This window comes from Leptodactylus fuscus, chromosome 5 (genome assembly GCF_031893055.1).
Source record: "Leptodactylus fuscus isolate aLepFus1 chromosome 5, aLepFus1.hap2, whole genome shotgun sequence".
In the NCBI taxonomy this organism is placed as follows: domain Eukaryota; kingdom Metazoa; phylum Chordata; class Amphibia; order Anura; family Leptodactylidae; genus Leptodactylus; species Leptodactylus fuscus.
In genome coordinates, this window is record NC_134269.1 from 20077903 (window position 1) to 20104011 (window position 26109).

General features: G+C 48.4%; 2 protein-coding genes across 5 annotated transcripts in view; one reads left to right on the plus strand and one right to left on the minus strand.

The window, feature by feature from the left end:
- DOCK6 (dedicator of cytokinesis 6) overlaps positions 1-26109 on the plus strand; it is a 57463-nt gene that overhangs the window by 22664 nt on the left and 8690 nt on the right. Inside the window, exons 15-41 of one of the 4 annotated variants that reach the window (XM_075272575.1) lie at positions 5724-5841; positions 5956-6026; positions 6177-6315; positions 7499-7600; positions 7689-7775; positions 8473-8704; positions 8893-9057; positions 9860-10038; positions 13424-13528; positions 14049-14132; positions 15762-15857; positions 15944-16084; positions 18839-18952; positions 19156-19326; positions 19452-19591; positions 20424-20593; positions 20906-21060; positions 21176-21358; positions 22062-22188; positions 22498-22582; positions 22657-22753; positions 22933-23067; positions 23177-23329; positions 23711-23869; positions 24187-24287; positions 25460-25652; positions 25742-25885. In XM_075272575.1, coding sequence (XP_075128676.1) covers positions 5724-5841; positions 5956-6026; positions 6177-6315; positions 7499-7600; positions 7689-7775; positions 8473-8704; positions 8893-9057; positions 9860-10038; positions 13424-13528; positions 14049-14132; positions 15762-15857; positions 15944-16084; positions 18839-18952; positions 19156-19326; positions 19452-19591; positions 20424-20593; positions 20906-21060; positions 21176-21358; positions 22062-22188; positions 22498-22582; positions 22657-22753; positions 22933-23067; positions 23177-23329; positions 23711-23869; positions 24187-24287; positions 25460-25652; positions 25742-25885 — 3646 coding nt within the window. The remainder of the gene's footprint in view (positions 1-5723; positions 5842-5955; positions 6027-6176; positions 6316-7498; positions 7601-7688; positions 7776-8472; positions 8705-8892; positions 9058-9859; positions 10039-13423; positions 13529-14048; positions 14133-15761; positions 15858-15943; positions 16085-18838; positions 18953-19155; positions 19327-19451; positions 19592-20423; positions 20594-20905; positions 21061-21175; positions 21359-22061; positions 22189-22497; positions 22583-22656; positions 22754-22932; positions 23068-23176; positions 23330-23710; positions 23870-24186; positions 24288-25459; positions 25653-25741; positions 25886-26109) is intronic. The other 3 variants (XM_075272576.1, XM_075272577.1, XM_075272578.1) reach the window with 3 other exon arrangements.
- Positions 1650-10025, minus strand: ANGPTL8 (angiopoietin like 8). The gene is made up of 5 exons (XM_075272579.1): positions 9892-10025; positions 3776-4179; positions 3142-3291; positions 2448-2558; positions 1650-2193 (listed from the first exon to the last, which is right to left on the minus strand). The coding sequence occupies exons 2-5, from the start codon at positions 4094-4096 to the stop codon at positions 2170-2172; spliced, it is 606 nt and encodes a 201-aa protein (XP_075128680.1). The 5' UTR covers positions 4097-4179; positions 9892-10025; the 3' UTR covers positions 1650-2169.

Sequence of the window (26109 nt, forward strand, 5' to 3'; positions counted from 1 at the left end):
ATGCTTCAGAGTGGTTTAGTGCAGGGGTTCTCAAGGTGCAGTACGCGTACCCCTGGGGATGCATCCAGCTTTGTATGTAGGGGACACTATACTGAAGGGAGAGGCCACTATGTGACATTATACTGCATGGGGGCTGCTATGGCACTGTGGGGGTCATGTTACATATGGAGGCAATTGCATAACATGGGGGCACTAATGCAGCCATTATACTGAGTGTGGGTGCCATAGGCTAAGTTTGGGGGTCCTCAGTTTCGACATTTTCTCACAAGGGGGTACGCTGATTGAAAAGGTTGAGAAACACTAGTTTAGAGCACCCACTGAGGAATGCATGCCCCCTGGATTAGACTGTATCTGCACCCCATGGGTCCTCTCTGATCTGTATAGTTCTCCTCTCTCGCCCTGGCAGGAGACATCTGTAGGATCAGATTTATATGATATGGGTTAAATCTTTCCAGTCCTGCAGTGCTGGCTCTAAACAGCGGCCGTGTCTCCAGGGTCCTGCCATCCATCACCACACGCAGTATACGGCCCCTCTGTGTATACTCAGCCACTATACAGAAGACTTTAACTGGTTTTACATTTCATTCCTCAGTTCATTTATCTTCCTTAAGAATATACAGAGCCATAATAATCCAATCTGATCACTGGAAATATCACTGGTGCCCACCAAGGGGGTAGCTTTGGCTGGTAAAGCGACCCATAGGGACTCCTCTTCTATGGATCAGAACAGCAGTACTAAATAATGGCACCATGCCTGTGCTCAGCCCTCACAGCAGTCTTCCCTGCACAACAGAGCTCCATCCACAGGCTGCACAGGGAACTGCACCTTTAAGTAACTGGCCGGCTGCAGTTCCCTTCTCCTCAGGATCGGTCGGTAGGGAAGGGGGGGGCCCAGAGATAGGACAGTCTTATAAATTGAAGGCATATTCTATTCATATGCCAACCCTCATCAGGTAGGAATACTTTAATTTACAGATGTGAGGTTTTGACCCCAGTGCTAAGTTTTAGTAACACTATGACGCCCCTGGTGCCGCTGGGTAAAGTAGTACTTTATACTGCCAAGGGGCTTATGTGGCAGTCCAGATCACTGGTTCCTATATTCTTAGGATCCCCATTTATCCTAGTGCTACATCCTTCATTTTAGGGTTTGGTGTTGTTACTTGGACCCCTCCATATTAGGCCAACCTGACTGTTTCATCTGTACTGGTTGAGGATCCAATGTGTATGTGAATACAGTGACAGGAAAGAAGGATCGGGCAGTTCGATTTCAACATGCCCAGTCCTTTTGTTCCCGGGTGAGGTAAGTGGGAACCAGAGATGTCCTGTAGACGCTACAAAGAGACCCTGTATCTATTACCCAAGGCTGTCATGTATTGTATTGTATTGTGTGTGTGTGTGTGTGTGTGTGTGTGTGTGTGTATTTGTATAATATATATATATATATATATATATATATATATATATATATATATATATATATATATATATATTATACAGTGATGGTGGACATCCCAGACAACCTCTGATAACAGAAAGCAATAGCTTAGAGATGACGGATGAGACATTTAGTGATTGATCGTCGCCCTCACTACAATCTACGCCGTCTCTATATTTGTATTCACTGAAGTGGAAAATAAGCGTCAGGCGGCTGCCGGCGTCTAAAGCCTTCATAGCTGATATTTTATTGATGCTTTTTCCAACCTTTTCATCATCATAAAGAATAAATAATACACAACTTATCAGAGATCCTGAGAAAGGACTCCAGGTCCATCAAAACGTACATAGAGAACTGCCATGTGCAATAATTTATATAAAATCACAATAGATACCACAAAAAGCCCGCACCGTTCTATACAGCACTCCATGCATAGCTGCTTACATATATAGCCTTGCTCATCCTGCCCTTCCTGGTGCATGAAGCCAGAAAAACTGTGAATAACTCCTGAACAGGCCGAGCCATGGGAAAGTTACTCTATATACTGTGTAGGGCCTGCCTGTCCGTTCCTAGTCGCATGGACTACCCATCTGGATGTGCCAATATCACCGGGGTATGGTAGCGTCCGCTTCCACGAGCAGCGAGGGCTTGCCTTCCAGTTGTCTTATTGGATTCCTGGTTGTGCTCAGTCCTGTTCAATGGGGACTTGCCCCTTGGGGGTTTTCATTAGCCCTTCAACTGGAACCCATCGCGGAGGCCTGGTAAGAGAAACACATGGAGGTTATGAACAATCCCGACATTTGCCAGGACAATCCTGGGACTGGGCCATTAAAGGGGCAGGACTAGAAGGCAAGCTCGGGCCCATATCGGGCACCTTCCCAGGTGCGGGGCTCACGTTATACAAGCACCAATAGGAAGCTTTTATAAGTAATGAAAGGTGTCCTGTGATTGGCTGAAAAAAAAGGGCTTTATAATTCTGCTATGTGTAATATGCCGTTTAGGCCACACCTACTTGTTTGAGGACGGTCAGGAGTCTTTCCCTCTGTTCCGCCATCGCCTTCTTTTGCCGCGCCGTTTCCTCAGTGATGACTTGGAGAATTAGGTTCTGTTTTTCAAGGCGCTTCTGTGTAAAAAAAATAAAGCTATTGTAATCTGGACTGACATGCACTTCACCTTAAAGGGGTTGTCAAGGCTTATTAGTTGATGACCTATCTCTAGTCAATTAAAGATTGGCGGGATCTCGCAACCAAGCCTCACCGCTGATCAGCTGTTAGAAGAGATCGCAGCATTCAGGTGATCACTGCACCCGCTTCAGAGCAAACCAAGAACAGCGCCATACCTTGTATAGTGGCTGTTTATGGTATTGCAGTTCAGTCTTATTCACAAGCCGTGCGACCAAGTAAGGTGACATGTCTACTTACCTGGCCCATTATTGCCATTAGGGTGACAGCCACAGACTTCAGACTTTTCAGGTTTTGGAATAAGAAGTAGCTGTCCATTGTCGGCCACCTTATCTCTAATGGGCCTTGCTTTTCTGTCACTTGGTCCTATCTTTCTTGCCTCTCCCTGCAGCAAACCCTATCGAGACCACCTACCTGTCATTGTCAAATCGGCAACCTATGGATAATATGGCATCCATAATGGAGGAAGTATTGTAGCTGCTGGGAGTTGTAGAGAAAGTGGATGAACCCCAAACCCTCCCTTACCTTTAAGAAGGAGGGGAGGAGTTGCTCCTTAGCTTGCACCCCTTTCTCCAGATTCTGCGCCCTTCTCTGGAGCGTTGCGTACTCTTCCCGGGTGTCCCGCAGATCGTCGGCCGTTCTCTGGGAGAGAGATCTCTTCTCGTGCTCTTCTCTCTGCCAAGAGGGTCAGAAGATCAGGACATTGTACTAAGTATAACAACATGTCAAGATGGAAGATTCCCATGTGTGAGACGTCTTCCCAGAATGCAAAATCTAACGATGGGAGCAGTCATTAGGAGGATACGGGTTGTCACCCAGCTTTCCAAGGTATAGATAAGATATATTTAGTGCACTAACTGCATTGTGTAAACTTCTATTATTCCTTGGTCTCACCGTAGTGCAAAATCTACTTGAGGTCCATATCATAAAATGCCATATAGGTTACATGTACACGTCAGAGTGTGCCATCCGAGGGGGCGCCCCATGGTCCTTTCTGTTCCGATGGAAGTAGGAACGAATTTGGAGCCCCCATAAAGGGGAGTACATCACTGAATGTACTTGGGCTCACAGAGTCCATTCCCCTCCTCGGGTGCACACTCGGCCTCATCCATAGGGGTCATACAGTTCATTTTACCCACCCGCACCCACAGGACTTTACCTGGAGCCTCTCGACCTCCTCGCCAATCCTTCCCATCTCCTGTCTCGCCCTCGAAACCTGTGTCTCCAGCCTCTCGATCTTCTTCCCCAGCTTCTCGTGCCTGCCCCCGATCCTCTCCAGCTTGTCATTGGTGGAGCTGTACGTGTCCCGCAGCGCCTGCCCCAGCTGTAGCGTCCCGTACACCAGCACGTTGAAGTCTTCTTGCAGAGCCGGTTTTTTCAGTTCCTCTCCCAGAGAGCCTGGCAGTACCAGGAGGAGCAGAAGCAGCATGGCAGAGGGTGTTGGTTTTTGGCAGAGTGTGGAGGCGATTACAGCATGCATGCCGGTTATAGGGACCTGGGAAGGGGGAGTGACCAGGAGGTGCCGGATTATTGTGTAAGCCGGGCGGCAGATTACAGCAGGTCCTGCAAGAGAAGGGATGAGAGGGCACCGCTTATCTGCTGGGCTCGTATGCCAGCTTGGCATTCTATATTCTATTCATCTCCTTATATACTAATCCATTCTATTACCTGCTCTATATATCCTTCTATACAGCTCTATATACCTATATACTCTGTGACATCGGGTTTACTGCACACTCTTCACCCGCCACAGGTCAGACTATTACATTAGTTCACTCACCCGTCTCTGTAGTCTGCTATCATTGCCAGGTAAATACAGGTGACCTCGCCCCAAGGTTACCCACGGGTGACGCCGTCTGCTGCCTCCTCATTGGCTGCCGCAGCTGTGCCCACTTTTTGCATCACTTGTCTTAGTTTATTGCCAGCGCTGGCATTCATAGACGTCACAGCCCTGTTCTGGGTGTCTGGAGGCAAATCCCGGATGTGCCAAAAATGATACCCTTAAAGTGGATTTGTTATCCACCAAAAAATTGCAGATGGCTACCTCAGTACAGGTATAGGTTTGCCATAGGGCATGGCTATTGTGTGGCTATCAGCTGAAAATACAAATAAAGCTGGTGAGATAAGCAGCTGCTACACCTATCTGACGCCGCTTATCTCACACACACTCTTATATAACTACTGTATCTGAACCGTAGCGTATGAATCTATGAGGTGCCCAGGGGCGTAGCTATAGGGTGAGCAAAGGTACTGGCCCCTGGAAATCTCAGGGGGCCCAAAGGTTTCTCTACAACATAACAAAGGCATCAGTGGCACCTGATAAGTGGGGGCCACATTACAGATTGGGGCTCAAGAGCTTCTAGGAGATGCGCCTGTCCGTCACTGGGTCTTTCCTGAAGGGCTTTAGTCACCATAATTTATCAAGTCGTTAGGTATCAGTATTTGGGAAAGCTGGGTTATAGCCATATAATCTTTTATAGCTTCTAAAATGGTTGTCACCCAGCTGCCCTTCAATCCTTAGACCCCAATGACTAACCTGTCATGGTCGACATACTTGACCCGAAACATCAGGGAGGCTCCCACATAAATGACCTGGAAGAGCCGACATCTCCTGGGCCTGGTAGGAGGCTCTCGCATCCGCCAACTCTGGCTCATAAAATCTGTGATGTTGGCGTTTTCCGGGAGATTTATGTAGACGGGCATTTATAACTCCGATCTTCAGATTTCCTCTTTTGGCTGAGGGTGCACCTCCTTATAACTCAGGTGCACCCCCTGCCAGGCCGTGCGCCTGCGCTGAAGTGTACAGCAGGTCGTAGCTGGCGCTGCTTTTTAGGCCTAAATTTGGTGGGCCATGCATCCTATATGAAACGTGTATGGTATAACACAGACACATAAGGCATGATAATACATCGCACCCTAAAGGACTCCTTAGTGCCCTAAAAGAGGCGTGACCTAAAACAAATAGGGGTGGAGGAGGCGGGGCTTTATTGAAAAGGGGTGGACAACTGCTCCAATTTTCTATGGCATCAATTTGGACACATCCCCCCCCCCCATTGTGTATGTATTGGGGTCTGACACTAACTTTTGCACCCTCCATATCTCCACAGGAACCTTCTATACGTCTACCCCAGGTGTCTCAATTTCAGCAGTCGCCAGGGATCGGTCAGGAATATTGCTGTAAAGGTTCAGTATATGGCAGGAGAGGACCCCAACCAGGCCTTACCGGTGAGGAGAATAAAGGGAGGGTGGGATATCGGGGGAGGGGGGAGCATCTATCCTATACAATGCACCATTTAGCTATGGGTGTATATATTGATGTCTCGCCTCCTCTCTTTGCAGGTGGTGTTTGGCAGATCGAGCTGCAGCGAGTTCTACAGTGAAAGCTACACCGCTGTTGTCTATCATAATAAGTGAGTGTTACCTATGGCGCTGTCAGTCATCATACCACATGTGGCTGATAACAGGGAACAATAGCCTGCACTGAGCACAGCCCTGCACAGTACATAAGTGTGTCAGTCCTTACTGCCTCTTACTATATAATCTGTGTCATCTCCTCTCAGATCTCCGGAGTTTTATGAGGAATTTAAGATGAAAATTCCTGGAAACCTGACTGAGAACCATCACCTGCTCTTCACCTTCTACCATGTCAGCTGCCGGCAGAACCAGCCCACCTCCCTGGAGACCCCGGCAGGATATACTGTGAGAGGAGCCCTAATTTACCATCACTGTCATGTTATATACCAATCATCAGCCGCCTGCAGCTATCTCTGTGCAGACACTGGGCCGCTGTAAGATATCAGCTGCAAAGCCAGCGGAATAGTGAGCGCAGCTCTGGGGTATAATACAGGATAAGTAATGTAATGTATGTACACAGTGACTGCACCAGCAGAATAGTGAGCGCAGCTCTGGAGTATAATACAGGATAAGTAATGTAATGTATGTACACAGTGACTGTACCAGCAGAATAGTGAGCGCAGCTCTGGAGTATAATACAGGATAAGTAATGTAATGTATGTACACAGTGACTGCACCAGCAGAATAGTGAGCGCAGCTCTGGAGTATAATACAGGATAAGTAATGTAATGTATGTACACAGTGACTGCACCAGCAGAATAGTGAGTGCAGCTCTGGAGTATAATACAGGATAAGTAATGTAATGTATGTACACAGTGACTGCACCAGTAGAATAGTGAGCGCAGCTCTGGAGTATAATACAGGATAAGTAATGTAATGTATGTACACAGTGACTGCACCAGCAGAATAGTGAGCGCAGCTCTGGAGTATAATACAGGATAAGTAATGTAATGTATGTACACAGTGACTGTACCAGCAGAATAGTGAGTGCAGCTCTGGGGTATAATACAGGATGTAACTCAGGATCAGTACAGGATAAGTAATGTAATGTATGTACACAGTGACTGCACCAGCAGAATAGTGAGCGCAGCTCTGGAGTATAATACAGGATAAGTAATGTAATGTATGTACACAGTGACTGTACCAGCAGAATAGTGAGTGCAGCTCTGGAGTATAATACAGGATAAGTAATGTAATGTATGTACACAGTGACTGCACCAGCAGAATAGTGAGTACAGCTCTGGAGTATAATACAGGATAAGTAATGTAATGTATGTACACAGTGACTGCACCAGCAGAATAGTGAGTGCAGCTCTGGAGTATAATACAGGATGTAATTTAGGATTAAACTTGCTAAATACTTATATATTCTGTATCTAAACTATATAAGGGTGAGTGGACATTATATATGTATATCTTGTTCTAAGCAGGTACATCCCATCACGATGGATCTTTTTACATTTTGTATGACTTGAGGAGCGCTATAAAGCTGTTGTAACCCCATTACACATGGTATCTCTCTCCACAGTGGATCCCTTTGATGCAACATGGCCGCCTAAGAACTGGCTCTTTCTCACTTCCCGTTTCTGTGGAAAAACCACCCCCCAGTTATTCTGTCCTGACCCCTGATGTGAGTATACTGAGAGCATAGTGTTGGCACTACAGTGGTCGTAGAGATTGGGGTGACTAATAATTGTGCACCTTGCTCTTCCCTACAGGTCCAGCTCCCGGGGATGAAGTGGGTGGACAATCATAAGCCGGTCTTCACCGTAGATCTGGTGGCGGCGTCTTCTGTACACACACAGGTTGGGTCGTGACTGGTTTCTCAGTAATAGACATGCTAGCGCGTAGTCATCGTCTTTAGTATCTATGGCCGGGTCCTACTTCATAAGGAAACACTGAGGTTACCTGGTAGGACGTGTTCTGTTTCCTTACAGCGCCACCACAGGGCAAATGGAGGATTACACAGTGTCCATTGATATCAGTGTAATGCAGGACAGGTCAGGTCCTCCAGACTGAGGGACACTCTTTGTTCTGCTCTCCACTTTGGGCTCCCTTTATTAACCCCGCATTCCCTAATGGTGAATATGACGATATATGACGAAGGGTTTCTTTAAGAATCATTGACTGAAGAGACGTGGGGCTTCTATGGCGCCATTCCTGTCCCCTGCTGACATCTCCGGCTACACTTAGTCTTAATAAATAGTGCATAGCAATATACTGCTATAATTACCGGTAATGCTGCTGGTGACTGCCGCAGGCCGAGTCGTCTTGTCTGGGTCATGACCTCTGCGGCTTTCTCTCCCCACCCAAATACAGAACCTGCAGTCCTGTTTATGGCAGCCATTAACTGCTAATGCACTGCACCAGGTCACTAAAAGCCAGGGCCAGATTTATGGGATTAGAGTTCTCCTTTAGATCTATAGCGGTGCTGTATACCGCCATGTTGCGCTTGTACCTCTGACTATGACTTACTACTTCTGCTTTTTCCTGTCCCTCCAGGACCCCTATTTGGACAAGTTCTTCACCCTGGTGCAGGTGCTGGAGGAGCAGAGCTTTCCGTTCCGACTGAAGGATGTCATTATTACAGAAAGTAATGTGGAGTCCGAGCTAAAGAGCAGTATGGGGAATATCCGTCTGGCGGCCCTCGGCCCCGCCGTCTGCTTCTGTCACCAGCTCCTGGATAAGCTCATACTACTCATCGTCAGACCGCCGGTCATCGGGGGGCAGATTGGTCAGTACTGGTACTAGTTTATCTCTTGTCCAAATTGAGGCTTAAACAGGGATTCTTGGACTTCTTCAGGATCTCACAAATCCCAGGGACTTGCTTTACTGCAGTGTTGTAAAACTTCACCCCAGGATGTAGGTCTATATACACAATTACCTGCCCTGATAACAAGTGATGTCCTATCCTCTTCACAGTGAACTTGGGCCGGGCAGCCTTCGAGGTTGTGGCGCTGCTGGTGAGCCAAATCCACCGGACACTGGAGGGGTCTCAGGACCAACATGGTAGAAATGGACTCCTGGCGTCATATCTGCACTATGCTTTCCACCTCCCTAGCGACATGCCGGCCCAGCTGAACAGCTGTAAGTCATATATGAGGGCTATGTAAGGATCCTCTTAAAGGGAATGTCCATCTGTCCCTTTTTTTTCATCCAAATAGGTAGAAACTTCAGTGCTGAGCTTAGTAATGCCTCTCTCTAGTGGTCGGAGCTCTGTTTTTGATTAATACAGCCCTCCAATCCCTCTCCAGAGTGTTATATTTATATATGAGCACATGATGATTCCCTCCGTCACCACTAGAGGGAGTCGGGTTCTTGCTGCATCCAATATACTGTGCATTGATATCCTTATTAAGCTCTCTAGTGGTATTGGCAGCCATACAGTATGTCCCAGCCCTTCTGTATGTACAGTGACGAAGGCTCTGAACAAGCAGCGCTGCAGTGTAAAGCATGGAGAAGGGCAAGCAACAGGCCTAGCCTATGATGGGACAGAAGGTAGATTCGAGACTACCTACCTCTGACTCCAATACACCATGCAAGTGCGCTGTAGTCGCTAATCATTACTCAGTCTTAAGGGGGTGCAAATAAAGGGATGAAAAGATATAGGAAAGACATTGCTACATACATTACTACAGCGCCATCTGCTGGACAAAGACGCGTATTAACCACAACTCCCTTGTTTTGAAGTTCTAGTCAGATGACCCTTAACCCTTGCAGAACTGCTGCCAGCGCCTCCCATATACCGTCTTATGTCTTGTTTTTTTCTTAACTTGCTTTATTGAGAGTGATCATGCAAACAAAACAATACCATCTAATAATGGTAAAGGGTCTTAGATTTGTTGCCCCACTACCCCTCTAATCTCCTCGCCCCCCTCTCTTTCCACAGCATTGTCTACAGCGCAGTCCACCTCTACTTACCACTCTGCCACGCTCTCTCGTGCCACGGGGCGGCCCAGCAGCCTGAACCTGGCGCGCTGCAGGAGTATCAGTAACAGTAACCCCGACCTGACCAGTACTCCGGGCTCCACAGATGATGAGGAAGTGCAGAAGATCATGGGAGGCAAGGTATTGCGTCATGGGGAGTGCTGACACGGGGCCGAGTCAGTGGGTGTTTCCTGTTTATGATGAGGTCTCCAGATTCTTCATTATTCCTCCTCCTTCTTTCTGTACCAATTATTTTACCCCGTTTTTCTGTTTATGAGCATTTTACGCCCCTGGTGTGCAAGCTCTGCAGACTATTAGGGTCTAGGGTTGACTTCACCTAGGGGGTAACATTCATAGCAGGAGCAAGCTATCCCAGATCACCAGCGGGCCCCTAAGCCCAGCGGGCCCTGGCGTCTCCTCTGGTTTACCGGCTGATGTCTCCAGCCATATTGGAATTTATTTATTTTAATATACTTCAATTTCATTTTCAAGATCTCTTCTTGCTGTCAGTGAATGGAAACTGAAAATCTGGACGGACCTCATGCTTGTCACAGCTGAGGGTTTGGTGCAGTTGAATCCAGTTCTAGACCAGGTTTAGTCTACACAAGTTCTAGACTATCTGTTCAGGGCTGACGCGTTGTTTCAGTCCATCTAGTTAAGAGGAATGACACGGCCGGATGTGGTTGTACCAAATCATCAGCTGTGAGAAGTGTTTGGCCCTGAAGAGTATTCAGTCTCTGACTATAAGCCGTCACTGACAACGATAAGTAAATAAAAAGCGGCAGAATCTTTCCTTGTCTTATGTGGAACTCCTTCTCAGTGAAACACAAGGGTCTACTCTTTGATTTCCAGAAACGGCGCCACTGTTGTCCACGGGTTGTGTCTGGTACTGCGGCTCAGCTAGTTATAGTTACATGAATGGAGTGAGCTGCAGTAACAGATGGAGCCCAGACACAAAAGGTGGCGCAGTTTCTCATTTTTATATTACTTCTAAAAAAAAAAAAAAAAAAAAAACTTTATAGGGTTTGGTTACGGACTCCTATTCCTTATCCACTGGCCAGAGGATAAGTGCCCAGTTGCTCAAGTCGGAGAGCCAAAAATTCCCTTAAAAATTCCTTGTCAGTGGATGGGCAGTGTACCTCCGGGACCATCGCTCCATTCACTTCAGAGATTACAGCACACAAGGGTACTGGTGCTCCGGCCACAGGGAGGCTTTGGGTCCCCCCGATCACTGGAGGACCCTGCAATTGGGCGATCAGACGCTTATCCCTTGTCCTATGGATAGGAGATAAGTGTCCATAATGACACAATCCTGTATCACATCTGTATCAGAGACACTGTCATATTTGTGGCTCCCATTATGATATATAAATATATACACACACAGAGTATATAATGTGAAGTGCTAGATCTATACAGGTCGGCCTCGGCTATGGCACAGTCTTGAGATAGGAGCAAGCTAATGATAATCTGTCTATCTAATTTCTTATTTTGTTCCCTTCTTCTCCTTGGGATTTCTTTCCTCTCTTCTTCAGCATTCTTCTTATTACTGAATATCATTCTCTAGTTTTCCTCTACGCCATCTTGTCTCCCCCTTTTACTTCCTTGATATTTTATCTTTTTATTTTTCTCCTCCTTCTTTATGTTCTGCTCCATTGACTTCAGCAGGAATAATCCCTCTATTCTGGTCCAACATTGGTGAAATATGGACCAACCTGACTGGACCTCCTTCATCCTCCTCAGCTTAGTCTGTACTTAAGTCTTTCTTATTCTCCTACTGGCCGTTCTATATACTGGATGTATGTCACCTCTTCCTCCTGGACATTGCACATACGTGCTATGTCTTCCCTGTTTTCCTCCTGAGCATAGATGACTTGGCCCACCGGAGTAATAGAGGAACCCTTTGGTGGTCCCAGGTTCTGCCAAAAAATGGACCCTTAATGTCCAGCAGGAGACGGCGTATCTTGAGGAGTCTCTACTAGTGAATGAAATATCACTGAGAATATATTAATGGTATACATCCATTGGCCACTTTATTAGAGATGCCCCATCTAGTAGTACATTGGACCTTGTTACCTTCAGGTGCGGTGGTATCTACAGGTATCATCCACAAGTATTCTAGGAACCCGGGTGCACCAATAAAACCTTCCCCCACATTCCACCTGCCTGACCTGATCACACCTGCAGGGACGGGGTCATTCTTGCTCCATACTTCGTCCCATCTTCTACATGGTGTCATAGAAGTCCAGGTCTATGTGGTAGGCCATGCTTCTCCACTGCTCATTGATAGTTTTTGCTCTCTTGCCCCCTGAAGTCTTTCATACACTCCACCATTCTGGTATGTAGAAGTAGCAATATCTTCATCCATGTCCTCCTCCTCCTCCTGGGCATATCCCTTCTCGTTCTGACCTTAGTCTATCCCATGTCTTTACCCATGTCCTCCTCCTCCTCTTCCTGGGCATATCCCTGATCTTCCCTCTTCTCGTTCTGACCTTAGATTATCCCATGTCTTCATCCTCTATCCTCCTCATCCTCCTGGTGTTATCAGTATGGAGTCTTCCCTCTTCCTTTTCTTCCTCAGGGATATGTCTTCCACCTTCAACCTCTTCTCCCTGGCATAATCTCTTCATCCATGTTCTTCTCCCCTGGACATTGCACCTGGAGGAGGATGAAGGTGGACATTTTGCCATAATATAAGTCATTCTGGCTCTGTCTTCTTCATCTTTCTCTCCTGGACATATTTGATCATCGCCATCCTCCCTCTTCTGCCCTTAATCTGTCCCATGTCTTCCATTTTCTTCCTTTTTTCCCAATCTCCTGAGATTCTCTGTCCTCTTCTTCATTTCCTGGGCATAGTCCTTCATCTTGGTCTGTACTGGATATGTCATTCCTCTTCCATCTTCTCTTGGGTGTTACTACGGCCTTGTCTTCATCTTTTATCCTCCTCACCCTCCTGAATGTATCCATATGGATTCTTCCCTCCTTCTCCCAATGGACATGACATGACTTTGATCTTCATCCTTCTAAGACAATCTGTACTGGGTATCTTTTCATTCTTCTTCCAGATCCTTCAACCCCTGGACATTGTGCCAGGAGGAGGAGGAGGATGAAGATGGAAGATTTGCCCATTATATACTGGTTTTGCCTTTGATTCTCATCCTTCTCTTTGATCTTCATTTTCACCTTTCTCCTTGTCTTGTCTCCATCTTCTCCTTCTCTTCCTGGACACAGTCTTTCCTCTTGATCTATACTGGGTAGGTCTTCCATCTTCATTCTCTTCCACCTTCCCTGGGTCTTACCTATGTCGTCTTCCTCTTCTCCGGACACAGTCTTTCCTCTTGATCTATACTGAGTAGGTTTTCCATCTTCATTCTCTTCCACCGTCTCTGGGTCTTGCCTATGTCTTCTTCCTCTTCTCTGGACACAGTCTTTCCTCTTGATCTATACTAGGTATGTCTTCCTCCTGGGTGTAATGGTCTTCTCTCCGCTGATCCAGCTACTCTTTTGGTAATTCTCTCTCCTGCAGGGGATTGATCGTTCTCACTCTTGGGTGAACTCGGCTTATTGTCCTGGGGGTCCGAAATCTGTACAACGGCGGACCCAGCCCAATTCCAACACTGAGCTCCGACAGGTGGCTCTCCTCTATTATATGTATCATGCATGTGCCCGCCTCTCCCGTCATGCATGCCCTGTGCACCCATTCCTCCTGCCGTAGCTGTGTAGTCCTGTCCTCCCTCCATTCTATCCCTGTAGCATGTTCCTGGCTAAATATCGGATACCAAGTGTCAGTACCTCGGAGTATGGACGTGACCCGCAGAAAGGGTTGATATATCATGCTATATATATGCTGTAGGTCAGTGTTCTCCCACCGATTACACTCCAGCTGGGGCGACACTACAACGCCAAGCTTACCCTGACAGCCATACTTGGAGTTGTAGCTTTACTACAGCTGGAGAGACAAAGGTTGGAAAACACTGCTGTAGATATAGCGTAGTGTATTGTATACCTGCTATATACCGCTCTATACATTGTATGATGTCCATCACCCATCATGTCTCCTGTTCTCTCCACCAGTTCTCTAACCCGCCATTCTCTTTTTCCATGTTACCTTTCCATCCCCTTCTCTCTTCCGTCTTCTAACCCTTCCGTAGAGCAATGAGCGCAGTCCAAACCGCATTTCCAGCTACATGGAGGGTGACGCTTCCTCCGCTCAGCCTCGTCCTGTCGCCAAAAAGGTATATGATAATGATCAGATTGTGGGATGTCGGCGCGGTGCCAGGAGACCGCAGCACGAAAACGGACTTTGTCTTGTAGTAATGTTTAATTGGTACCTGGCTAGGCACAGGGGGCAGTAGTGCGGGGCGACGGGTATGCTGTTAACTCCTTCACTGGCTTACTAACTGGATTCTGTGCAGTATTAACCAGAAATAACGTGACTAACATGGTCTTATTGTCAGGGGCACTAAAGGGGTGAAAAAGACTAAAAGATAAAGTGTTCCCAATAGCGGAGCTGTGTATAATGGCCGCCGCCTCTCCACTAGAGGCAGGATGGGATTATGTGACATGTAGTATGCCCCTCCCACCACAGGGTGACAGACAGGAGGGAGGAGCTGTGTATAATGGCCGCCGCCTCTCCACTATAGACAGGATGGGATTATGTGACATGTAGCCTGCCCCTCCCACCACAGGGTGACATAGACAGGAGGGAGGAGCTACACTATGTGATCAAAAGTATCCGGACACCTGGCTGTAAATGACTTACAAGTTTGTGGCGCCCTCCATCGGTAATGCTGGATACAATATGGTGTTGGCCCACCCTTAGTCTTGATGACAGCTTCCACTCTCGCAGGCAGACGTTCAATCAGGTGCTGGAAGGTTTCTTGGGGAATGGCCGCCCATTCTTCACGGAGTGCTGCACTAAGGAGAGGTATCGGTGTAGGTCGGTGAGGCCTGGCACCAAGTCGGCGTTCCAAAACATCCCAAAGGTGTTCTATAGGATTCAAGTCAGGACTGTGTGCAGGCCAGTCCATTACAGAGATGTTATTGTCGTGTAACCACTCTGCCACAGGCCGTGCAGTATGAACAGGTGCTCCATCGTGTTGTAAGATACAATCGCCATCCCCGAATTGTTCTTCAACAGTGGGAAGCAAGAAGGAGTGTAAAACATCAATGTAGGCCTGTGCTGTGATAGTGCCACGCAAAACAACAAGGGGTGCAAGCCCCCTCCATGAAAAACATGACCACACCATAACACCACCGCCTCCGAATTTTACTGATGGCACTACACACGCTGGCAGATGACGTTCCCCGGGCATTCGCCATACCCACACCCTGCCATCGGATCGCCACATTGTGTACCGTGATTCGTCACTCCACACAACGTTTTTCCACCGTTCAATTGTCCAATGTTTACGCTCCTTACACCAAGCGAGGCGTCGTTTGGCATTGACCTGCGTGATGTGTGGCACCCAATCACCTGAACACATTTCGAAGTCCGTGAGTTCCGCGGAGCGCCCCATTCTGCTCTCTCACAATGTCTAATGTCTACTGAGGTCGCTGATGTGGAGTACCTGGCAGTAGGGGGCAGCACAATGCACCTAATATGAAAAACTTATGTTATTGGGGGTGTCTGGATACTTTTGATCACATAGTGTATGTGACATAGAGTCTGCCCCTCCCACTAGAGAGTTACAAGATGGTCACCACTGCGGCTGTCTCATGGGTGACCTGGGTATATATATGGAGTACAGCCACTGGCACAGTGTTATATCCCCATAGAACAGCACACAATACCACATACTCCACTAGTCTGTACAGATAAGCGGCTGTCAGGTGCAGTCGGTGACGCTGTTCTCTCTGTGCAGCTGTTACATGAGGAGTTGGCGTTACAGTGGGTGGTGAGCGGCACGCCAGTGCGGGAGGCGGCTCTCAGCCAGGCCTGGTTCTTCTTCCAGCTCATGGTAAGTGTCTCTGGACTGGTTTATACTGGGTTGTACTGGTTTAGTGTCACATCTCCCCATTGCCTCACATTTTACTCCCTATTCAGACCAAGAGCATGACGCTGCACCTCCATAACTCAGAGCGGCTGGACGCGCCCCGTGTGCAGAGGTTTCCGGAGAGGTTTGTGGACGACATATCGGCTCTTGTGTGCAACGTCTGCACAGAGATCACCGGCCGCTACCTCAAGGTATCAGTTCTTGCATAATTTTTTTTTTCTCAGTTGTCCATAGCTGTGATATTTATTGCTGCGGCCTCTTCACTACTGACCAAGCACAGCGCCGTACATTGTATAGTGCAGTGGCGTAACTAGGAATGGCGGGGCCCCGTGGCAAACTTTTGACATGGGGGCCCCCCCCCCCGACCGACGCTGAAGACCTCGACCAACTGACCCCTACCACCGCCGCCACCCCCCCCCGTGCATTTCTGCACACACTATATTGGCCCCCATATTGGCCCCTGCACACAGTATTATGTCCCCATAGTGGCCCCTGCACACAGTATTATGTCCCCATAGTGGCCCCTGCACACAGTATTATCCCCCATAGTGGCTCCTGCACACAGTATTATCCCCCATAGTGGCCCCTGCACACAGTATTATGCCCCATAGTGTCCTCAGTACACAGTATTATGCCCCATAGTGGCCCCTGCACACAGTATTATCCCCCATAGTGGCCCCTGCACACAGTATTATGCCCCATAGTGTCCTCAGTACACAGTATTATGCCCCATAGTGTCCTCAGTACACAGTATTATGCCCCATAGTGGCTCCTGCACACAGTATTATCCCCCATAGTGGCTCCTGCACACAGTATTATTCCCCATAGTGGCCCCTGCACACAGTATTATCCCCCATAGTGGCCCCTGCACACAGTATTATCCCCCATAGTGGCCCCTGCACACAGTATTATGCCCCATAGTGGCCCCTGCACACAGTATTATGCCCCATAGTGGCCCCTGCACACAGTATTATGTCCCTATAGTGGCCCCTGCACACAGTATTATGCCCCATAGTGGCCCTGCACACAGTATTATGTCCCCATAGTGGCCCCTGCACACAGTATTATGCCCCATAGTGGCCCCTGCACACAGTATTATCCCCCATAGTGGCCCCTGCACACAGTATTATCCCCCATAGTGGCCCCTGCACACAGTATTATGTCCCATAGTGGCCCCTGCACACAGTATTATGTCCCATAGTGGCCCCTGCACACAGTATTATGCCCCATAGTGGCCCTGCACACAGTATTATCCCCCATAGTGGCGCCTGCACACAGTATTATCCCCCATAGTGTCCCCTGCACACAGTATTATGTCCCATAGTGGCCCCTGCACACAGTATTATGTCCCATAGTGGCCCCTGCACACAGTATTATGTCCCATAGTGGCCCCTGCACACAGTATTATGCCCCATAGTGGCCCCTGCACACAGTATTATGTCCCTATAGTGGCCCCTGCACACAGCATTATGTCCCTATAGTGGCCCCTGCACACAGCATTATGTCCCTATAGTGGCCCCTGCACACAGTATTATGTCCCTATAGTGGCCCCTGCACACAGTATTATGTCCCATAGTGGCCCCTGCACACAGTATTATGCCCCATAGTGGCCCCTGCACACAGCATTATGTCCCTATAGTGGCCCCTGCACACAGTATTATGTCCCTATAGTGGCCCCTGCACACAGCATTATGTCCCTATAGTGGCCCCTGCACACAGTATTATGTCCCTATAGTGGACACCCATGAACAATTATTATACTCTGGGGTCTTTTCAGACCCCAGAGTATAATAATTGGAGACCCAAGGGGGGGGATACAAACATAAAAAACTCTTACTTACCTTTCTCCCGACTCCCCTCCTCTGTCGGCCATTTTCCGGGACGTCATGTGACAGGGCCCTGCGTCGCGGGTCATATGACGTCACGCAAGTAGGCCGGAGCCTGTGCGGAGCCTGGAGAGGTAAGTAACAGTGTTTTTTATGTTTCTTACCTCTCCGGGCCTCCGATCGTTATAATCGGGGGTCCGAAAAGACCCCCGAGTATAACAGTGCTTGTGGGGCCCGCGGTGTCACTTACCGATCCCGGCCCCTGCCAGGATCGGTAAGTATATGGGGCCCATTACCAGCTGGAATAATTCCAGCCGATAACGGCCTATTAAAAAAAAACAACAAAAAAACGCAGCGGTAGCGGCTGTCACCGGGCCCCCTAATGTCCCGGGCCCTGTGGCAGCTGCTACTGCTGCTACCACGGTAGTTACGCCACTGGTATAGTGGCTGTGCTTGGTATTGCAGCTCATCCCCATTCGTTTGAATGGAAAGGAGTTGCAACATTGTCAGGTGACCAATGGACGTGATGTCACTGGCCTGAGAGGAGAAAGTGGCGTCCATATTTTATATCTAGGAGACCCTTTGAAGAATATAAGTATATGGGTTGTATGACCGAATGGGCTGTAGTATCGCTTGAAAAGTCCCTATTTTTCTAACCTCATCCACCCCATCCCCATTGGTCCAGTCCGAGTCCTGTAGGCACCAGCTACTTGGCGCAGAGGCGTAACATGAAACTCTTAGGCCCCAGTGCAAAATTTTAACCAGGCCCCTCATCTATAATGTGAATAATTGTCTCCGCAGATTAGCAAGAGACCCCTTATGGGCCCCGGTCAATCACAACCATTCAGAACCAGCGCCACTCTTCAACTTGCAGATTTGCGATGTCACCATTTACGTAAATGGAGATGAACTGTGATATCAGACTAGGCCCAAAACACGGGGGGCGCTGTTCCTGGAAAAATGAGACCATTTAACCCTACAGTGGTGATAAGCTGAGCCAAACAGACAGTGTACGGATATCCCCAGACCCCCCTACTGATCAGCCGCTCTCCTCCCCCTGACATATTATTACCTTGCCCTTTTTCCTCCTTTACTACAATCCTTCCCTCTTGTCTTTAGGATGCAGAACTTGCTGAGCGTCTGAACAGCAGCCTGGCCTTCTTCCTGAACGATCTCTTGTCATTGATGAATCGAGGATTTGTATTCAGTCTTATCCGACTGTATTACAAGCAGGTAAGATATACCGAAGTGTCATCCCGGGGGTCCTACTACCATATACTACCCCTGTTCCTGGATCAGTGGGGTTCACGCCACCATGAAGGGCCTAGGATGTCACACGTGGGTGTCTCTAATAAAGTGGCTCTTTAGGTAGACCATGCTGGTGGGCAGTATGGGATCTGTATGTGATATGGGATATGTGATGTCATATTTTACAGATTAACAGCAAATTGCCCAAGGCTCCGAACCCCAACGTGCTGATCTCCCTGCGCATGGACCTGATCCGTATCGTGTGCTCACATGAACACTACGTCACCTTGAACCTGCCCTGCGGCCGCCTCTCCCCGCCCAACTCCCCCTCCCCCTCTATTTCTTCTACCACATCACAGGTAACGTGACCCCAAGTTGTAATGTTGTTGATGGGTCTGTGACTATATTGGGGCTCCCACTGTGACATGGCGGACGTAACCATATGGACAGCCCAGTGATGGCTTCTCTCCTCTCTGTTCCTTAGAGCTCTGTCTTCTCCAGCCCGGCCCAGGACAAGACGGTCACGAACATGTTTGAGCTGTCGGTGCCATTTAGACAGCATCACTTCTTGTCTGGCATCATCCTGACAGAGCTCGCCCTAATTCTGGAGCCCGATGTCGAAGGGTGAGTCTGGTCTTACGGTGACCTTGTGGTCTGAGACCTTCATAGAAGAATATGGGTTTTCCTATTAGTCATACCTATTAAAGGGGTTCTCCGGGGAGGTGTAACTTACTTACCTGGTCCAGGGGTTACCGGTTATAGATCTGGGGGTCCCCGGACCAGGTCATGTCATCCAAAGCAGCGTTCTACCGCCCCAGGTCGCTCCATCTCCTAACCCGATCCTTCAGGGAATTATGGGAAGGAGGTGTTGATTATTGGTGATCACCCGGACCAGGTAAGTAAATGACACCTCGCCAGACAACACCTTTAAATCAGTTGAACACGAGTGATCAGTGATTGATTAGTAGGGTCTGATGGCTAGGAACTTCATCAGTCTACTACTTCTTCCTGATACGGCGCCAAAACTAACTATCTGTAGGAGAGAAGGAAGCCTTGGTGGTCCCAGAAGTCTGACCCCTTACCACAATTCTATTCTACACCAATTTCAACATCTCTGTTAGAACCCCACCTATCACAAGAGTGGGGGGTCCTGTGTTTCCCATTTGCATGACACAATGGTCACTCTTTTGGACTGACAAAGAATTCTTTGTTAACCCCATATACACTTTGGGGTAGCAGTACTGCCTCTCCATTCACCTGGGGGACACTGGCCCCATATTCTCATAGATGTCACACCCCATCAGTCAGGCATTTCTCAAACCCCTTTTAGGCGTGTACAAATGAGTTGTGGGTTTCCATTCACTGACCAAAAGCGGAGATCTTAACACGACAAGGAATAAAGTTGCTGAAGTATCCAGATAATAAGATTCTGCCATGCCCCCTCCTCTCTCCGCAGAGTGTTTTTCCTCCAGAAGAAGGCGATCAGCACTCTGCACAACCTTCTCTGCAGCCATGACACCGACCCTCGCTATTCTGAGCCCGCCGTCAAGCAGAGTATTTCCCGTCTCTATCTGCCATTGATCGGTATAGTCATGGAGACGCTGCCCCAGCTGTATGACTTTACGGGTAAATATCCATTCTGTGCACCTTTAGTTATGGGCGTCATCCCGAGCTTCGGAGATATACTATGTTTGTCTATAAGAGATGGAGGAGCTGTCGGATCTCTGCTTGCTGTCAGTGGATAGAAATATTTAGTGTGCCCTGGAGACCCTGTCCTGACCAAAGGGCATAGAGGGCTTTGGCGGAGGTGGTGATATGTGATGAGGGCCAACCAGTCCCATTCCCTGACTGAAGCAGACATCTCGCAATTTGATGACGATTTGCAGTACAGGGGGCTCAATGTGACATTGTAATCCTGACACTCTGTTTCCTTCTCAGCAGATCCACATGGCCAGAGGGTCCGTCATGCCTCTTCAATGATGGATGAAGTGGACTCGGACGGGGGCACCATCAGTCAGACAGTGGCTATGGCCATAGCGGGGTCTCCCTTACCTACAGTGCAGAAAAGCACAAGCTTCCCTCTTCCTCCTGCTGTAAGTGCGAGCAGACCCCAACCCCTTGGGTTATTGTGGGTTAAACCCCCTGACACGTTCCTGTACTATGTTCTCCTCAGTGTGTATTCAGTACCGTTCACTATTCTCTCCCCAGCCTGTGCGTGCCGGCAGTGTGCTCTCCGCAGAGTCCAGCCGCAACCTCCTGGTGTGCGCCCTGTGGGTGCTGAAGAACGCCGAGCAGGAATGTCTGCAGCGCTGGTTCTCCAGCCTGTCTGTGATCCAGCTGACCCGAGTGCTGGAGCTGCTGAGCCTGTGTGTGTCCTGCTTCCAGTATAAGGTGAGGCACGAGGCTCTCCATACCTCTAATAACAATGTAAAGCTCTGTATACCTCATCTCCAGTGCTGAGACTGTGTATGCACTGCGCTCACTGTTAGATGAGGCACGAGGCCCTCCATACCTGTAATAACAATGTAAAGCTCTGTATACCTGCTCACCGTACACACTAGGTGCTGAGTCTGTGTATGCACTGTGCTCACTGTTAGATGAGGCACGAGGCTCTCCATACCTCCTAATAACAATGTAAAGCTCTGTATACCTGATCTCTGGTGCTGAGTCTGTATGCACTGTGCTCACTGTTAGATGTTAGATGAGGCACGAGGCTCTCCATACCTCTAATAACAATATCACTGTGCCCAGGGGCATGGACAGAAACCTCCGTCACCTCAGGTCAGTATATTGTATTTGCTGCACCTTTGTGTTCAGTTTTCAATGCAAGATGAGACGCAAGGTACTCCATACCTCAAAATATCAAGGCCAGTTCTTAAGGGCATTGATGTCAATCCCATCTGAGACCTGAGTCTCCCGATACCTCCCCACTACGTCTGTCCAGCTTCCAGCCATATACGTCATCCTAGCATGTATGGAATGAGGCAGGAGGCACATCATACCTCCATATATATGGCGACTATACTGTGCAGTGTGGCATGATGCCCGCTGTAGCTCATCCTATATTTTTGACACATTTTTTGTTTCCCTTCAGGGTAAGAAAGCGTTTGAGCGTATAAACAGCCTGACCTTTAAGAAGTCTTTGGATATGAAAGCGAGACTGGAGGAAGCCATACTGGGAACCATTGGCGCCCGCCAGGACATGGTGAAACGTAGCAGAGGTGAGATGGTTGTTGTGGTCCTACTTCATGTTTAGCACCCGTATCGATGCCAGCGGGGCGCCTGACTATAGGCAGTTTCTCTTCCGGTCCATACTATGACAGGACAGGTTGCTGTAAAACGTATAAGTGCCCCCTGCCCTGCAATGGCCCATACTGCCTGCCCCCCAGTCACTGGTTATTTTTCACACCATGGTCAGAACCAGGGAAAAGTTATTGACTAGCGCTGAGTAGTCATTGGTCAGTGTTCTCTTCAGTCTCCCATTGCGCCCCCTGCTGAGTGATTACACATTGTCTCTGATTTCCTTACAGAGCGCAGCCCTTATGGCACCCAGGAGAACGTGCGATGGAGGAAAAACGTCACGCATTGGAAACCGAGCAGCGAGAAGACCGAGAAGTGAGGACTGCCACCATAGAGCGGGGAGTATGGTGTAAGAATGCCCTCTATTAACCCATTCCCTCTCATCTCAGATCACAGGCGGAACGAGAACTCGAAATTACGGTGGATGGGAACATGGCGACCGAGGCCAACCTGGTGGTGCTGGACACACTGGAGATCATTGTGCAGGTAGGTGTAGCTATAATGGGCGCAGAGGTAGTGGGTAACTAACCGGAGTCCATATGACACTGGTATCATAAGTGGGGGGGTCTGTTGCAGATTTTGGGCTGGGTCTTTAGATGAGTCTCCTGGCATCATGGTGGCACAGAGTGTTCCCATAAAGAGCCCACTCCCCATCTGTCTTGCAGACGGTCATGCTGTCCGAAATGAAGGAGAGCGTCCTGGGAGGTGTCCTGAAAGTCCTCCTGCTCAGTATGACCTGTAACCAGAGTGCCCTGTACCTGCAGCACTGCTTCACTAGCCAGAGGGCGCTAGTGTGCAAGGTCAGTACTCGCCACAGTTGTGTCTGGAAATTGCCCCCCCCCCTCCTTTTAACCCCTATAATTCCATCTGTTCCCTTTTCTACCCATGGTCTGCGGTGATGTTTCTTAGTTCCCGGAGATGCTGTTTGAAGATGACACTGAACTGTGCTCCGATTTGTGTCTCCGCCTCCTGCGCCATTGTAGCAGCTGTATCGGCAGCGTGCGGACCCACGCCAGTGCATCGCTCTACCTGCTCATGAGACAGAACTTTGAGATTGGGAATGTAAGTGAATTCTACTAGTCGCTAATATGTGTATATCGGTGTATGTTGGGGCATGTTCACGCGGCAGACTGATTTTGGGGCAGATTCCACTCAATATTGATATAATACAGCCCGATGTTATGGCCTAATCGGTGACGGAAAGCCGCAGCGGAATAATGGGGATCTGCTTTGGCCTCAAATTCGACTTCATATACCGCCTTATGAGCATACCTTATAGATACAGTATATGCCCTATATCATCAAGTTTCCTTCATTTTATTCATCTCTCAATTGCAATGTACGGTCACTAGGGGGCAGCAGATATTCCAAATAAAATTTTCTCACCCATTTCATACAAGATTTTAATTTTTATTTATTTTTTCCATTTTTATTTTGGACCAGAATTTTGCCCGTGTGAAGATGCAGGTCACCATGTCTCTGTCCTCACTAGTGGGGACCTCTCAGAAATTTAATGAAGAGTATCTGCGGCGATCCTTGAAGACCATCCTGACCTACTCTGAGGAGGATCTAGAACTAAGGGACACCACCTTCCCTGAGCAGGTAATGCGACCAGCTACTCAGATGTAATCGCACCATGGGGCTTCCAAGGATGAACTTGCATAATGATTCTTCCATGCAGTGTAATACCACCCAAGGGTCTATGGCCATCTGTCCAAGATCAGAAAAACACGCCTGCTATCTTCTAAAAACTGCACCACTCCTGTCTGAAGGTTGTGCAGCTCATCCTCTTTCAATTCAGTAGAGTTGAACTGCAATACCAGGCACAACCTGTGTACAGGGGTGGCGCTATTTCAGGAAGAAAGCAGCCATGTTTTATCCTGCACAACCCCTTTAACACTATATTTGCTGCTTTCCAGGTTCAGGATCTGGTGTTTAATCTTCACATGATCCTGACTGATACAGTAAAGATGAAGGAACACCAGGAGGACCCCGAGATGCTGCTGGATCTCATGTACCGGTGAGTGGTCTCGCTCCAGATTATATGGGGGAGACGACTTATGGCGTCAAGGAATGAATTTCTTCTCCAGAAATTTGCAATGTTTTTCTATTTACTCTCCAATTTATGGAACGGCGTTGCAGTGCGGGGGTGTAGGAGCATTGGCACCCACTATGAGGTGGCATGGGTTTCGGTGCGGCTGATCTATGAGGCGACGTGTGACAAAAAAAAAGAAAACCTCCGCCGTCTTTCACTTATTTCCTCCAAAAAGTCCCTTCTTTAGATAAGACCCTCCATACTTGCCAGAAATTCCAAGAACAATAGTGTACATAGAAAAACGTATGCTACATCCGATTACAGGCCCTAAGCCTGACGCCGTGGATGATTTGTTCATGGAGACCATAGGCCTTACCTGTCTATTAGAAATGTCTCTGCTTTTAACTTTTGAGATTCGTTTAGGCAAAAAAAGCCATGGGCAACCATTATGATTAATGAGACTTGTGTGGATTTGGTTCCTGCTGGGCCCTAATGATGTGGTTTCCATGTTACAGAGGCCTGTCAGTAGTGCACAGTCAGGCTTTGGGCCTGTAAGGCTCTATGCATATAACATGTGCTGTTCTCCATGGCTAGGACACTGATCCTTACGTTTCAATGGCCCCATACACACGACCATGTATTATCCTAGGCCCGGATACGCAGCAGTGAGTCTGTGGTGAAATTCCTATACCGATCCATGTTACGGCCTGTGCTCACCAGATCAGGTGAATCGGCCTGTGGATGCGCAGGTTGCGCATAGACCTCAGCCGTCTGCCATTTTACCGCAGACAGGGCACATGTCTAACTTTAACCAATCAGATTTGTGCAAAGAATTGCCCCTTTTCCAAAGCTGCCCCAGTGGATATGGCTGTCACTATCTCTGGGGGCAGCTATAGTATTAAGTGGGTTTCCATTTAGCCAACCAGAGCTGGAGCCATATGGCGACATGCCAGGCTGTGGCTAATAGTGGGGTCCGTGTAGGGTACCCTTCCAAGACAGGGTATAGAATTCAACGGGGTTCCCAGTGTTGTTCTTGCTATATCTGGTCACCTGTGGACTCTGTATACAGCTCTGGTACGGCTCAGCTTCTTCTCTAGCGCCCCCCAGTCAGTACAGGCTGACTAAATAATACTAATGTTTTATCATTTCACATTCAGGATCGCTAAAGGATACCAGAACTCCCCCGACCTGCGCCTGACGTGGCTCCAGAATATGGCGGCTAAACACACGGAGCGGGGAAACCATGCGGAGGCTGCGCACTGCCTGGTACACGGAGCCGCACTGGTATCGGAGTATCTCAGTATGATTGAGGATGCCCGGCACCTGCCCGTGGGGTGCGTCAGTTTCCAGGTACTGTGACTATGCCTATAACAATAACATGGGTGTATAGTATGTATGTGTGTATATATTATATACCTGCCTGACTACTGTCCCCGCAGAGCATCTCATCCAACGTGCTGGAGGAGTCTGCAGTGTCCGATGATGTCGTATCTCCAGATGAAGAAGGGATCTGTGCTGGGAAATACTTCACAGAGGCCGGGCTGGTGGGACTGCTGGAGCAAGCCTGTGCAAGCTTCACTATGGTAAGGATCCTGAAGGGGGCAGTGTACGACCCGTGAAACTACAGCCTGTGGCTCTCAGGGCATGCTGGGGGTTGTAGTGTCACAACAACTGTAGAGATACAGGTTAGACAGCACTGTTTATAAGGTGTAACAATTAAAAGGATTTTCAGGACTTGTATATTGATGATCTGTCCTCAGGATAGATGTAATTGGTGGGGGTCTGACACTCGGAACCACCAGCTGTC